This window comes from Phacochoerus africanus, chromosome 4 (genome assembly GCF_016906955.1).
Source record: "Phacochoerus africanus isolate WHEZ1 chromosome 4, ROS_Pafr_v1, whole genome shotgun sequence".
Taxonomy (NCBI): domain Eukaryota; kingdom Metazoa; phylum Chordata; class Mammalia; order Artiodactyla; family Suidae; genus Phacochoerus; species Phacochoerus africanus.
Genome location: NC_062547.1, coordinates 7,230,410 through 7,243,419, shown reverse-complemented (window position 1 = coordinate 7,243,419; position 13,010 = coordinate 7,230,410). Strand labels below are relative to the sequence as shown.

The following is a 13,010-nucleotide window of genomic DNA, read 5'->3' as shown; positions in this document are numbered from 1 at the left end:
AAGAAGGAGATTGTGAATTTTCATTTGACAGATGAGGACACCAAAGGCCAGAGGGACAAGGCCTGTGGAGCAAAGTGTTCAGTCCTGGATCTCAGCCTGGCTAAAGTGTGGCCTTTGGTTTATGGCTCTAGCCGGTGGGCATCTCTGGGGCACCCAGCCTCCCTCTGCAGCCCAGAAGGTGGCTGGGTGGTTCTACAGGGGCACTGAGCGGTCAACAAGGCCTAAGGCAGGGTGAGGAAGACCCTGAAGAGGGCCACAGCCCCCTCCCCGACTCCATTGCCAGGGCTCACTGCCCACTCCTGATGCTCCCGCAGACCAGTTGTTCATCCAGGCCAAGCTTCCGCGTGGGGATTTCACAGCGAAGTGTAGGGAACTGAGTCCAGGGGAATGATGGATGTTGGGGGCCAGGGTGCTAGGAAGGGGGCCCAGGACTGCAAGCTGGGAACTTTTGGCAGGAATGCCAAACTCATGGGCTTCCACTCATGCCTTGGATACCCTGCAGGCCGGTTTTGGACATGAGACCCCCGTAGCACATCTTAGGGCCCTAAAGGCTGAGAGTTCCATCCAGAGAGGCCAGCTTGCCTGGGGTCGTCGGGTGACAGCACCAAGGAGCACCTCCTGCTCTGATGGGTTGCTGCTCCTAGGCTGGCCCTTTAAACCCAGAGTATGATGTCACCTTAGACGGCAAGGGATGGGAGGGGGACTGCAGGCCTGAGGAAGGACTGCATTTCCCAGCAGGCTTGGGGGCACCACACCCCTCCCAGCAGGCGCTGGCTCACTGCAGACTATTAACCAGTCCGATGCCGTTTGCTACCATTTGAAGTGTCCAGCCCTTCTGAGAGGAAGATGGAGCTCCCTGGGGGGTGGAATGCCTGGGGCAGGCCCAATCTTTGAGCCCGACATAAGATTGGGCCGCTTTCCTGCCAAAGTCCTGGCATCACCTGCAGCTTCTTGGTGCAGACTCCTGAGTCTTCCTCTCTCCTCCTGCGGTCTCCCTTCCAGAACCCAGGAGCCCAGCCCCAGTTGGACCCATCCCGCTCTGCTTCAGTCTGGTGCCCGGGCGCCCGCAGGGATTACCCCTTTGGTCAGGTAGCCCGCCCGCTTTAAGCGGTGTCGGGACTACATCTCCCAGCTGCCCCCGGCGGGAACTTCCTGACGCAGCGCCCCCCCCCCCCCCGCCCCCCAAACCCGCGGGGATGTGCGGGCCGACTGGGGGAGGTGACTTGATGTCATCGTGAGCAGCTGGGCGGCGGGTGCCGGTGCGCACAGAGCCAGGGCTCCCGCGGTGCCGCGCGGGTCGGGTCCCACGACTTAAGGAGAGGTCTGCGCGCTGCCTCGGCCAGCGAGCCCCCAGGCGCCCGCGCCCCGACCCGGGGCTGAGTTAGGGGTATGCCCCGGCCCCCCCGGAACCGGAGAGAGAACCCAGGAGCGCCGCCGCCCAGCGCCAGCGCCCCGAACCGAACCGCTGCGAAGGGGCCCTGAACAGCCGCTCCCCGCCCCACCCGCAGTTCAGGGGGGGGGAAGGGGGGGTCGGCGACCAAAGTCTGGGCTTCTGAGAAGTGAGTGTCCCCGCCACCCGGGGTCCAGATGAGATTTGGGGGTGAAGAAGAAGCCGAGGTGGGGGAGGGTGCCGGGTTTTAGGAAGGAGGTGGCATGGGCACCCGGCTCCCATTCTTGGGGAAGTCCCTGGTGACCCGGATTAGTGGAGCAGGAACCGGGTCCCATTCTAGGTAGGGTCTGGCTTAGGGGAGAGGCCCTATTTCGAGTGGGGTTGTTTTGGAGCCAGGGGCCTTTTGGTCTGGGAGAAGGGAGGGACGGGTCCCCTCGGGGAGTGGGCTGTACCTCTGCTTAGGGTCTGAGCAAGGTTTGCAGGGAAGAGGACCTGGACACTGAGCAGCAGCCCCACACGCTGTCCTGAAAGAACTGATGGGCTCTCTCTGTCTCTTTCTTGCCAACTGCTCTGCCCTGACTTCTTCGAAAGAGCCAGGGTGGGAACCCTAAGTGGACTGACTCCTCGGACCCCCAGGGACCCCCAGGAAGATCCTGAAACCTGAGCCATCCTCCTCTCTACCGCGCTTGTCCCCCAGAACTGGGCAGTTGCCGAAGGCCCTTGGGGGGGGGGCCCAGGACTGTGGTTGTGGCCCCCCCCACCCACCACACAGGATGGACCCAAGTTAGTCAGCCCAGCCTCACTCAGCATCCTCTGGGCCCAGAGGGAACCTCAGGGGCGCTGAATGCTTGACCTGCCGCCTGGCCGCCATGGAGACGAAGCTGCCCCCTGCGAGCACCCCCACCAGCCCCTCTTCCCCAGGGCTGTCCCCTGTGCCCCCACCCGACAAGGTGGACGGCTTCTCCCGCCGTTCCCTCCGCAGGGCCCGGCCCCGGCGGTCCCATAGCTCTTCTCAGTTCCGCTATCAGAGCAACCAGCAAGAACTCACTCCACTGCCCCTGCTCAAAGGTGAGCCTGGCTGCTGGCTGCGAGAGTACCTGCGACCTGGGGGTGGGGGGTGGTGCATGCGAGCCCTCGGGGTGGGGGAATGGGGTGGTAGAAGCAGCTGGCAGCTGTGATCAGAGGGAATCTGAATGGCACCTTCCCAGTGAGGGACTCTAGCATCTGAGCTGACCCCCACCCCCCAGCCCTCTAGCCCTCTCTGCTGACGCATGGCCTGACTGGCCTGTCATCCTTGGAGGTGGGGCATCTGGAGGTGGGGCATCTGGAGGTGGCGCCACCCTGGGGGGCAGACCAGGGCCAAGGGTGGGGCCTACAGCCTGGGTTCCAGGAGGCCACTAGCAGCCCAGCTGCTGCCAGGGTCCTGGAGCAGGTGCTTAGCCTGGCTCCCTGCAATCACCGTGTGGTCCCCCCACCTCTTGGCTACAGGACCCAACTGGCTGAGGCAAAGGGGGCCCCAGAGATCCTCCATCCTGGCCCTTCTCCCCACTTCTCGCTCTTAGAACAGAGTGCCACCTATAAGAGGGAGGCAGTGGCTGTTTGGGGCACCTGTGGAAAGCCCGGACATCCAGGGTCTGTTACCTTGCTTCAAATTCAGGCCATCAGGTTCTCTGAGCCTAGGTTGGGAGGAAGTAAATGAAGCTCCTTTACTTCCCAAGAACAGAGGATGGGACAGAAGTTGTTTGCTCTCCACAGGGAGTGGGGCATGGCACAAAACGTGGGGTCTGGGGGTAGAGGAGGCTGCCCTAGGGATGAGGAGGGCGCACCCCTGCCCAGAGCTGTGGCAGCTGGAGCCCGGGCTCAGCCTCCTCCTTCCTCCCAGATGTGCCAGCTTCTGAGCTGCATGAGCTGCTGAGCCGGAAGCTGGCCCAGTGTGGGGTGATGTTTGACTTCTTGGACTGTGTGGCTGACCTGAAGGGGAAGGAGGTGAAGAGGGCGGCGCTCAATGAGCTAGTGGAGTGTGTGGGGAGCACCCGGGGAGTCCTCATTGAGCCCGTCTACCCAGACATCATCCGCATGGTGAGTCCTCTGGGGAGGCCTTGGCGGGCACAGGAACCCCGCTGCTGGCCCCAGGGAATAGAAAACCTCAAGGCCCACATCTTCCTGCCTCCCTGCCCATCCCAGCCCCACAGCTGCCCAGCACCAGCCAGCGTAGGTCACTCTGTGCCTCCTGGGCTTGTCCTGCCTTGCACTTTGACTTCTACTCTCCTCCAGCACGTCCTCCACGTCTTACTGCCATGGCCGGGCTCAGTTCCTGCCTCTTCCATGAAGCCTCTCAGTGCCCAAGCTAGGAAGCTCCCTTCCGCTGCTTAGAGTGTCCGTAGACCTTAGCGCTTTCCATCTAGTCCTCCCTGGTGGACAGCACCCCACAGAGGGGCAGGGATGTGTCTCGTCCTCCCTGGGTCCCCAGCCCCTGGCCCAGGCCTTCCATGAACTAGGTGTTCAGGCAGAGATCGCCAAGCTGTGAGTCTCTTGCTGTGGCAGGTGCCAAGGCCCATGCAGCTTTGAGTGAGGAATGTCTTGGCATCTGCCTCAAAGGGCTCTTCCTTAAAGAACCCCGACTCTGCCCCTCAGATCTCAGTGAATATCTTCCGGACCCTGCCACCCAGTGAGAACCCTGAATTTGACCCTGAAGAGGATGAGCCTAACCTTGAGCCTTCATGGCCACATCTTCAGGTATGATGCTGGGGGAAGACGGGGATCTGAGTTTCAGAAGAGATCTGAGGAGAGGGTAGAGGGTCTGCTGAGGTCCTGGACTGTTGGATGAGGGCCAGAGGGCAGGGTGAATGGGGGAGGCTGATCCCGAACTCACCTTTTTGTCTGTCCCCTCCCCCAGCTGGTCTATGAGTTTTTCCTGCGTTTCTTGGAGAGCCCAGACTTCCAGCCCTCCGTGGCCAAGAGATACGTGGATCAAAAGTTTGTCCTGATGGTGAAGTGGGAAGCCCTGGCCGGGTGGTGTCACGGGGCAGGGACAGGTTGTCTTAGGAGTGAGGGGAGAGGACAGAAGCCCTCTGGCCTGGCCTTTTCCTAACCCCGGACCCCGGGTCCCACAGCTCCTGGAGCTGTTTGATAGCGAGGACCCCCGGGAGCGCGAGTACCTCAAGACCATCTTGCATCGGGTCTACGGCAAGTTCCTGGGGCTCCGGGCCTACATCCGCAAACAGTGCAGCCACATCTTCCTCCGGTGGGTGCCCTCTGCCTGCCCGGCTGACACCTGGGGAGGGAGGGAGAGAGCTGTGGGTTCGGGGGGGCCTTATGGAACTCTGGTTTATTGAGTTTTCCTTGGCAACATATTGCATAATATTGCTCATACAAATCCTGTGAGATCAGGAGAGAAAGGGTATTTATTTCCAGATGAGGAAACGGAGGCCAAGAGATGAAGTAGTTTGCAGGGACTAGGTCTGTTCAGGGAACCCAGGATCTAAATTTTTTGATCCTTGCTGTACCAAACCACAAAGGCCCAAAGAGAGAGATTCTTCCTGCAAATGTGTAGTGAGCACCAGTGCTCACTGGGCATCAGGGACCCGTATGGCCTGGTAGCTGAGACTGGCTCTTGAGCTAGATGACCTCTGTTTGAGTTTGGGTCAAAAATTTGGGTGAACTTGGGCAAGTTATTTAAGTTTTCTCCTAGTTCCTTCAGCTCTAGAATGGGAATGGTAGCTATACGAACGCAGGGATAGCCATCGAGACGAAATGACGCAGTGCCTGCAAGGCGCTCAGTATACTCCTGAACCAAGGCTGGAACTCTGAAACATTAGCGGGTATCGTTGGTAGCTCCCGAGTAGGTGAGGCATGATCCCTGTTCTCCAGGAGCTCAGAGTCTATTAGAGCTCCTGCTTATTAACTTTGAAGCATGTTTCATTGAACTGAGCCTTGATTCCTTCATCTGTTAATGGGTTGAATAAGCACCACCTCCTGGGGTAATTGTGAGGAATACATAGCACAGAATAGATGCTCTAAGTGTTTGTCATTCTTTTGGGTGGTTGTCATGAAGAGCAGGTCAGGGTGGGTGCCTGGATGGGCACCGGCTCATGATGGGTAGCGTCTGGAGCAGGAGGAGATGAGGTGGAATGCTTCATAGAAAAGAACTTTGAGCTGGGACCCAGAGTGGCACAGGTGGCGGGGCTGAGAAAGCTGATACAGCGGTGGGTGTGGATCTTGAAGTGGGGCCTGGTGTGGGGTGTTGGGAAGGGAGCACGGCCTCCGGGTTGGGAGAGAGCCGGATTGATGCGGAGGGTCGGGGTGGGCAGGCGGGATGGCTGAGGGGGGCTGGGCCTGCTCCAGTAGCCTTGAGCCTCTCCGTGTCTTTCTCTTCCTCTCGAAGGTTCATCTATGAACTTGAACACTTCAATGGCGTGGCTGAGCTGCTGGAGATCTTAGGAAGGTGACTCTCCCTGGGCCTCAGCTGGAGCAGCGGGACTTGGGAGGGGACCCTGAGGCCTGGTCCTCTCAATCCTCCTCATCTCTCCTGCCCCCTTCTCAGCATCATCAATGGCTTTGCGCTGCCCCTGAAGACCGAGCACAAGCAGTTCCTGGTTCGGGTCCTGATTCCCCTGCACTCGGTCAAGTCGCTGTCTGTCTTTCACGCCCAGGTAAGATGCAGGCCTGGCCCTGCCGTAGCAGGGAGCTCCTGACAGAGTCAGGGCACCCACCCTGGCCTGTAGGGTCAGCCTGACACTCTGACTGCAGCCACATTAAAGCAGGAACTCATGGGGTCCTCCCTCCCCGCTTTCTTGACTGATTCTGTTCCATCTACCTTAGCGAACCCCCGTGACCCTCTAAGGCCCATCTCAGACATCAGCTCTCTGAAGACCTGCCAGCCCCCTCCCTCAGTTCTTCACAATTCGTGCAGATCACGATACAGATTGCGATAGGGGAACCTTTTCTAAAACTACGAGGACTAGTTTTCTGAGTGTTTCCCCTGAGATCATTGCTGTGTCCCTGCGCACTAAACATGGTGCCTGCCACACCCTAGGTCAGTAAATGCTCGGTGAGTGAGAGCATTTACTGACCATTGCTCACAGTGAATGAGCAAACGTCTGGCACCCTGTCCTGGTCCCCTCCTGACCCCTGTCGCCTTTCTCTCTGCCTGTGCCCCCTGCAGCTGGCATACTGTGTGGTGCAGTTCCTGGAGAAGGATGCCACCTTGACAGAGCATGTGAGTACCTCTGGGGGCACGGGCAGGCCCCCGCCCCCACAGGTCTGACTCCTTCCTGCCTCGCCTCCCGCAGGTCATCCGGGGACTGCTCAAGTACTGGCCCAAAACCTGTACCCAGAAGGAGGTATGAAGCAGGGCCTGGCTGTCAGCAGAGGGAGGTGGGGGGGCTCAGCTTCCAGGGGGCAGTCAGATGTGTGTCGGCGGAGACGGGAACTGCTGCCCCTGTGTCTCTGCCCCCCACCCAGGTGATGTTTCTGGGGGAGATGGAAGAGATTCTGGATGTCATCGAGCCCTCCCAGTTCGTGAAGATCCAGGAGCCCCTCTTCAAGCAGGTGGCTCGCTGTGTGTCCAGCCCCCATTTCCAGGTACGGGGGAGGAGTAGGGGCCACGGCATGGTTGGCACTAGCATGGCTTCCTCTATGCTCCATTTCTCCTCTGGATCTTCCTGGGTCTGGTATTGAGGACCTGCTGGATTTGGGGTCAAGGGACCTGGGGTCAGGCCTCAGCTGTGCCTCCCACTGCCTGAGGAGGCTTGAGCAAATCACTTCGCCGCACTGAGTCTGATTAAGCTTCCTCGTCTGCGGAATGGGCCGACTGTGGTCTCTTCACAGGGCGGTGCGGGGCGCTGCAGAGATGGTGGCATGGGTGCATTTGGGCAGCTGAAGTGGGTGTCATGCATGGGGCAGGTGATTGTCATCACTTTCCCCCATTCTTAGGGGACTCGGATTCACGAGCTCCCCTTCGGAGCTCAGCGAGGTTTCCCCACACCACCCAGGCTGGCTGTGACCGGCGTTCTCCTCGTCTCTCGTTGTCATGAGCTGTAACCTGGTGGTTGTCGGTTTTTCCTCCCCGTGACGGGCACCTCTGTTTCCTAAATGCCTCATGTGATTCTTAAAATAGTCGGATGAAGGTAGCTATTGCTAGCCCCACTTTACAGCTTTGAAAACAGGCCCAAGGGTTAAATGCCTTGCCCAAGTTCATGTGGCCCCTGTGGTGGATTCAGGATGCACTCCTGAGCCTTGGACTCCAAATCCCATGCCCTTTTCCCCAGCCTGCGTATAGCTTCCCCCAGTGGGTCACATGAGCCCTGAAGTGGGGGTGTGTGGAGGGCAGGGCGCCCTGGATTTGGGGGTTGGAAATGGATACCAGACCTGGCACGTGTATCAGGGAGGCCACTGCCAGGTGCTTGCTCTACCATCTCGCTGCCCCAGGTTGCAGAGCGGGCTCTGTATTTCTGGAACAATGAGTATATCCTGAGCCTCATTGAGGACAACTGCCATACTGTGCTGCCTGCTGTGTTTGGGACCCTCTACCAAGTCTCCAAGGAGCACTGGAATCAGTGAGTGCCCAGGACTTGACCCAACCCGCAGAAGCTGGGGCAGGGCTGGCTGGTCCGGACCTGGGATCCTTCCGAGCTGGGGAGGATCAGGGAGGGCATCGAAGGTGGCAGAAGGGTGGCAGAAGGGGCAGGAAGAGGGCAGTGCTTGTGCTGTTCAGGGCTGCATGCCGTGTTTGGGACACAGGGATCAGCAGAACGCCGGAGAGGGCGGTGGGGCCTGGCTAAACTTGCTCCCATTTCTCACCCCCTCCGTGGACCCTGCCAAGAACCATCGTATCTCTGATCTACAATGTGCTCAAGACCTTCATGGAGATGAATGGGAAGCTGTTTGATGAGCTCACAGCCTCCTACAAGCTGGAAAAGCAGCAGTGAGTGCTGGGGAGCTGGGCCTGGGGCGGGGGGAGAAGAGCAGAAAGGAAGCCGTTCCTGATGGTCGGAGGGAACCTGAGCGGACACCCACGTCCCCTCTGATCCGATGTTTAAAGTCGCTCCCTGGGTTCCTGCCAAGCATGGGGCCATCCGAGGCGACTTGGCGCTGCAGCCTCCACTAGGCCTGCCGGCACTCCTTCCAGGAGTGGAGCTTCCTGCCCTTCAGCTGGGGCCCCTCAGGGCCCGGCAGGTCCTGCGGCTCCACAACCACGGGTGGGACCAGACCGCCCTTCGTGCTGTCTCCCCTGAGTGGAAGGGTCCCAGCAGTTCCTTCGCAGGTGGGGTGGTGGTGAGGGAGGCTGGACTGTAGGAGGGGCCCTCGTGGGGGAACTGACTCACCCTTTCTCCACAGGGAGCAGCAGAAGGCTCGGGAACGTCAGGAGCTGTGGCAAGGCCTGGAGGAGCTACGGCTACGCCGGTTACAGGGGACCCAGGGGGCCAAAGAGGCCCCGCTCCAGCGGCCTACACCCCCGGTGGCCACCAGTGGAGGTCAGAGCTAGAGACCCCGGGAGGGAGGAGCTAGCCCCAGCGCGATCAGCCCTCCCTCCTCCCTTCTGCGCAGGGGCCCAGAGAGATACAAAGCTGCTCCTGGCCTTGCCCGAGTGGGCTCGCCTGGCCCCGTGTGGGCAGTTTCCGCTGGGGGGAGAGAGGAGAGATGGTGGTCCTGGCCACAGAACTCTCAGGCCCTCCTGGCAAGATTTGACCAGGGCAAGCTTGACCAGGAAGCTGCCATGGGGGATCTGCCTCTGCCCCACAAAGCTGGGCTCCAGAACTGCAGGCAGGTTCCCACCCCCTGCTCCCAGCCTAAGGCAAGGGGACTCAGCCCCTTGCCTGCCCCGCCTTGTGCCAGCGCGAGGTCCTTCCTCACCCCACCATGGGATCCATGGTCTATTTATTCTCCCCCAGCTCACCTGCAACACAGACATTCTCCTGGGCCTGGGGCACCCTCCTTCCCTCCCTTCCCTTGCCCTGTACATCCTTGTCCCCTTTTTATTTATTGGGCAGGGGGAGGGGTGAGGGCACAGACAGAAGATTCCCCGTGTCCTGGGGCAAGGGGGGGGTCACAGTAACCACGGTCTCCCCTTTCCCTGGCTGGGGGTAGATTTAATAAAGAGAGAAACTCGAGATCTGCTTGTTTTATTTAGGGGTAGGGACAGGGAAGGAAGTGAAATGAAGGACTGGTTAGAAAGACAGGCGGAGGTGGAGAAGAGACAGACAGCCCCCTCTTCCCAGGAGGGGAGAGTCACAGGATTTTCTAACAGGGCTGGAGCTGTTGTCCTTAGTGAGGATATATATTACGTCCTCGGGATATAATAGACTTGTAGGATGTACTCCAGCGTTAAACCGTCAGACCAAGGGAAGGGCTGGGGGAGGATGGGCTAGTAGCGTGAGAGGCGACACATGTCGCACTGGCAGGCCCTGGCCGTGAAGATCTCCAGCTCCTCCCTCCGGTCCCCCCCACAGTGCAGCTGCACCTTCACCTGTGGGAGAGGCAGCGTCTGTTCCAGCCCCGTTCCGCGGGCCACCTCCCATCCCCATCTCCTCACTCCCCTCCCGAAGTGGGCCCCGGCTGGGCTCGGCCCCCTCACCTTCCTCAGGCTGCTGATGGTGCAGCACTGAGAGACGGAGGTGATGTTGTGTCGATAGCCGCTGGCCACCAGCACGGAGTACCGGGACGGGAAGGCACTGGACTCACAGTGGCCCACACAGGCCTGTGCCACATGGGAGCCCTGGCAGGTGCCTTGGCGGTCACTTCGCACGGTCACGTTGAAGGCTGGAAGGAGAAAGGTGGGCGGTAGATGGTGCCTTTGCGAAGGCTCACTCAGCTCCTGTTGCCTGAGCCTCACCGGGTCCTCCAGGGTGCCGCCCGCCCCTCGGTCCAGTCCATCAGAGCTTTGCTCCCACCCAGCTCTCTGCTCCCAGGGTTACTTACGGTGCAAGTGGCAGCCTGGGATGGCTGCCTGCTGACCCTGGCCTTCAGGGATTGCCAGGACCAGCAGGCAGAGGAGCAGGGTTTGGGGGGAGGCCATGGGCATCTGAAACACAGTGGGTAGACAGATGTCTCTAGAGGAGTGAGCAGGGGGGAGGGCGAGGGCTTTAAGTTGGCGGAGCCAGGGCTAGGCTGGTCTCCGACGGGGCAAGGCATGCGGAGAGGGCTGTCTTTTCCTGGCATCTGCCTTTGGGTGCGTGTGCTTGTGCATGTGCGTGTCTGCCAGTGAGTCTCTCCGGATGCGTGTGAGGGTGAGCAGCTGTCTCAGCGTGACTTGTGTGTCAGCCCACTGCGGTGATGCTCCCCTGGAATTTCCTCCACCATCTGGAGCACAAACCTCTGCCTCCCTCCATCTGCCCCACGCCGGTCTGCAGGACCCTGATCTGCAGTCCCCGGGCCCTACCGGGGCTCTTCCTGCCTCAGTGAGCTCACCGCTTCCAAGGCCCAGGAACTGAGTGGCTGGAGTGGCTCCTCTTGCCTCCTGTGGTCTCCAGCCGCGAGGCTCTCCCAGTTTTTATTTGCCAGCATTCTGCAGCCACGCCCTCTCGGAGATCGGCTTTCAGGCCTGCCTCTGCTGAAGCCTCACAGCAAAACCACCTGGGAAATCCTGCTCTTCTCTGAGGTGTGGTCCTCAGAGGGCGGACGGATTCTGCTGCCCTCCTGTCCGAAAGCAGCCTGCGCCCCGGGCTGGGGAGGTGAGGCGTAGAGAAAGACCAGGAGCCGGGAGAGGGCAGCGTGTGTGCAGGTGGGGCGAGACGGCTCCATACTGGGCTGTGTTGTGGCCACCTGGGTTCTCTGCTGTGTGACTTTAGGCAGGACATTTCTGTTTAGGGCTTTGCCAGCCCAACCTTAAACTATTGAACTCACCATTGCCTCTCACCCACTGCAAAGGAGAGCGTGGACAGGAGTTCCTTATGGACAGGAGAAGTGATAGTGGGGGTCTCCTGAGACGCTTGGTGGCAGAGCCAGGGAAAAATGGGGGTTCCCAAGTCCGTTTCAGAGCTTCATTTTCACTGTCAAGTGGGTGATTTCTCATCCTGGGGGTCAGCTACAGAGTGGGGCTCCTGCTAATCCCTGGAATAACAGGGACTTGACTCCTGGAAGAGCGTGAAGCTGGCGACCCCAGAAAACCTGATCATTGAGTCCAGCCCTGGCTCTGGTTTTACTGGTGAGGCAACTGAGGCTCAGAGAAGGAAAGTGACTAAAGGTCACACAGCTAGTTCATGCCGGGGCAGATTTGAAAAGCCAATCTCTTACTGTTCATGCATGGTGCTAAATTATACTTGGGGCAAGAACAGGGCAAATTAGAAGAAGACCCCTGGTCAGCAGGAGCCACGGGGGCTGGGGCAGGGAGGAGATCCAAGGACGCCGGTGGTGGTTCTGGCCCACACGCCCTAGGGCCACTGCCTCACTGACCTTCTCAGGGTGCTGGAGCCAACCACACAGGCTGCCAGGGCGGGAAGACACTTGAGAGCTCATCAAATCCTACCCCTTCATTTTCCAGAGGAGAAAATAAGAACCAGAAAGGAAACTGACTTGGCCAAGGCTTCACTGTAAGTTCGTCAGTCCGAATGGCATTCAGCTCTCTAGATTCTGGAGCTGTGCCTTTCAACAGCTTCGGAAGGAGGCTGTGTTTGGGAAAGCCGGGCAAAGGCTGCAGACACAACCTGTCCCTAGCCCTCTGGTCCTCACACACCATGCTTCCCCCTCAGCCCTCTTCCCCTCAGGTCCCGGGACCTTCAGCAAGCCCAGCTCTTCCCTCCCCACCCAAGGGAAGGGCATCAGAACAAGGGGTCTCCAAGGGACCTCAGCAATCTAGCCCCAGCTTTCCCACTTACTGGGGAAACTTTCAGCATCTGACAGATAATCGGCTCTGTTTAAAGACTAGGCACGGTGACAAAGGCTCATTACCTTACAAGGTGGCCCATTAGATACTGGACATCTCTGCAGTTAAAAAGTGTTTCCTCTGTTCTGAGCTCAAATGAGTGCCCTCAATTCCCGTATATTATTGTGCTCCTCTGTGGTGGCGACACAACACAAATCTAGTCTGTCTGTTCCTCATCAGCCCTTGGGTTACATGAAGACAGACTGGATGTCCTGGTCTTCTCCAGGGCCCTAACCTACACTGACTTCCAGTTAATCCAATAAACTAATCTCCATTATTGTCAAAAGCCAAAGGGGTGGGTAAGTGAGAAGCATTTATCTACCAAGAGACAGCGCTTTGGGGTCAAAGTGGGTGCATGGAGGAGACATGATTTCTTTTTTTTTTTTTTTAATTCATCTTTACCAGGAGAGTGTGGACCTCTGGAATCCCATATTTGTGAGGGACTCTCTTTTTTTTTTTTTTTGTCTTTTTGTCTTTTTCTTTGGGCCGCTCCTGCGGCATATGGAGGTTCCCAGGCTAGGGGTCGAATCACAGCTGTAGCCACCGGCCTACGCCAGAGCCACAGCAACGCGGGATCCGAGCCGCGTCTGCGACCTACACCACAGCTCACGGCAACGCCGGATCGTTAACCCACTGAGCAAGGGCAGGGACCGAACCCGCAACCTCATGGTTCCTAGTCGGATTCGTTAACCACTGCGCCACGACGGGAACTCCTAGGAGACATGATTTCTTGAGCGTCAGCAGGGCTTAGGACACTGA

The 13,010-nt window shown here is 59.0% G+C and overlaps 2 protein-coding genes across 3 annotated transcripts; one reads left to right on the top strand and one right to left on the bottom strand.

The window, feature by feature from the left end:
* The first annotated feature begins 1,180 nt into the window (after window positions 1-1,180).
* On the top strand, window positions 1,181-9,501 carry PPP2R5B (protein phosphatase 2 regulatory subunit B'beta). 2 transcript variants are annotated; one of them, XM_047775340.1, is made up of 14 exons: window positions 1,181-1,559; window positions 1,988-2,458; window positions 3,273-3,469; window positions 4,025-4,126; window positions 4,287-4,379; window positions 4,504-4,634; window positions 5,775-5,834; window positions 5,934-6,042; window positions 6,555-6,608; window positions 6,682-6,732; window positions 6,854-6,973; window positions 7,820-7,947; window positions 8,214-8,315; window positions 8,729-9,501. In XM_047775340.1, exons 2-14 carry the CDS (start codon window positions 2,260-2,262, stop codon window positions 8,874-8,876), a joined length of 1,494 nt encoding a protein of 497 aa, XP_047631296.1. In that variant the 5' UTR covers window positions 1,181-1,559; window positions 1,988-2,259; the 3' UTR covers window positions 8,877-9,501. The 2 variants fall into 2 exon arrangements, with proteins under 2 accessions (XP_047631296.1, XP_047631295.1); XM_047775339.1 differs by having other exon boundaries at window positions 1,982-2,458.
* Window positions 9,498-12,680, bottom strand: GPHA2 (glycoprotein hormone subunit alpha 2). The gene is made up of 4 exons (XM_047775341.1): window positions 10,799-12,680; window positions 10,310-10,412; window positions 9,966-10,150; window positions 9,498-9,857 (listed from the first exon to the last, which is right to left on the bottom strand). The coding sequence occupies exons 1-4, from the start codon at window positions 10,892-10,894 to the stop codon at window positions 9,756-9,758; spliced, it is 486 nt and encodes a 161-aa protein (XP_047631297.1). The 5' UTR covers window positions 10,895-12,680; the 3' UTR covers window positions 9,498-9,755.
* Window positions 12,681-13,010: the final 330 nt, after the last annotated feature.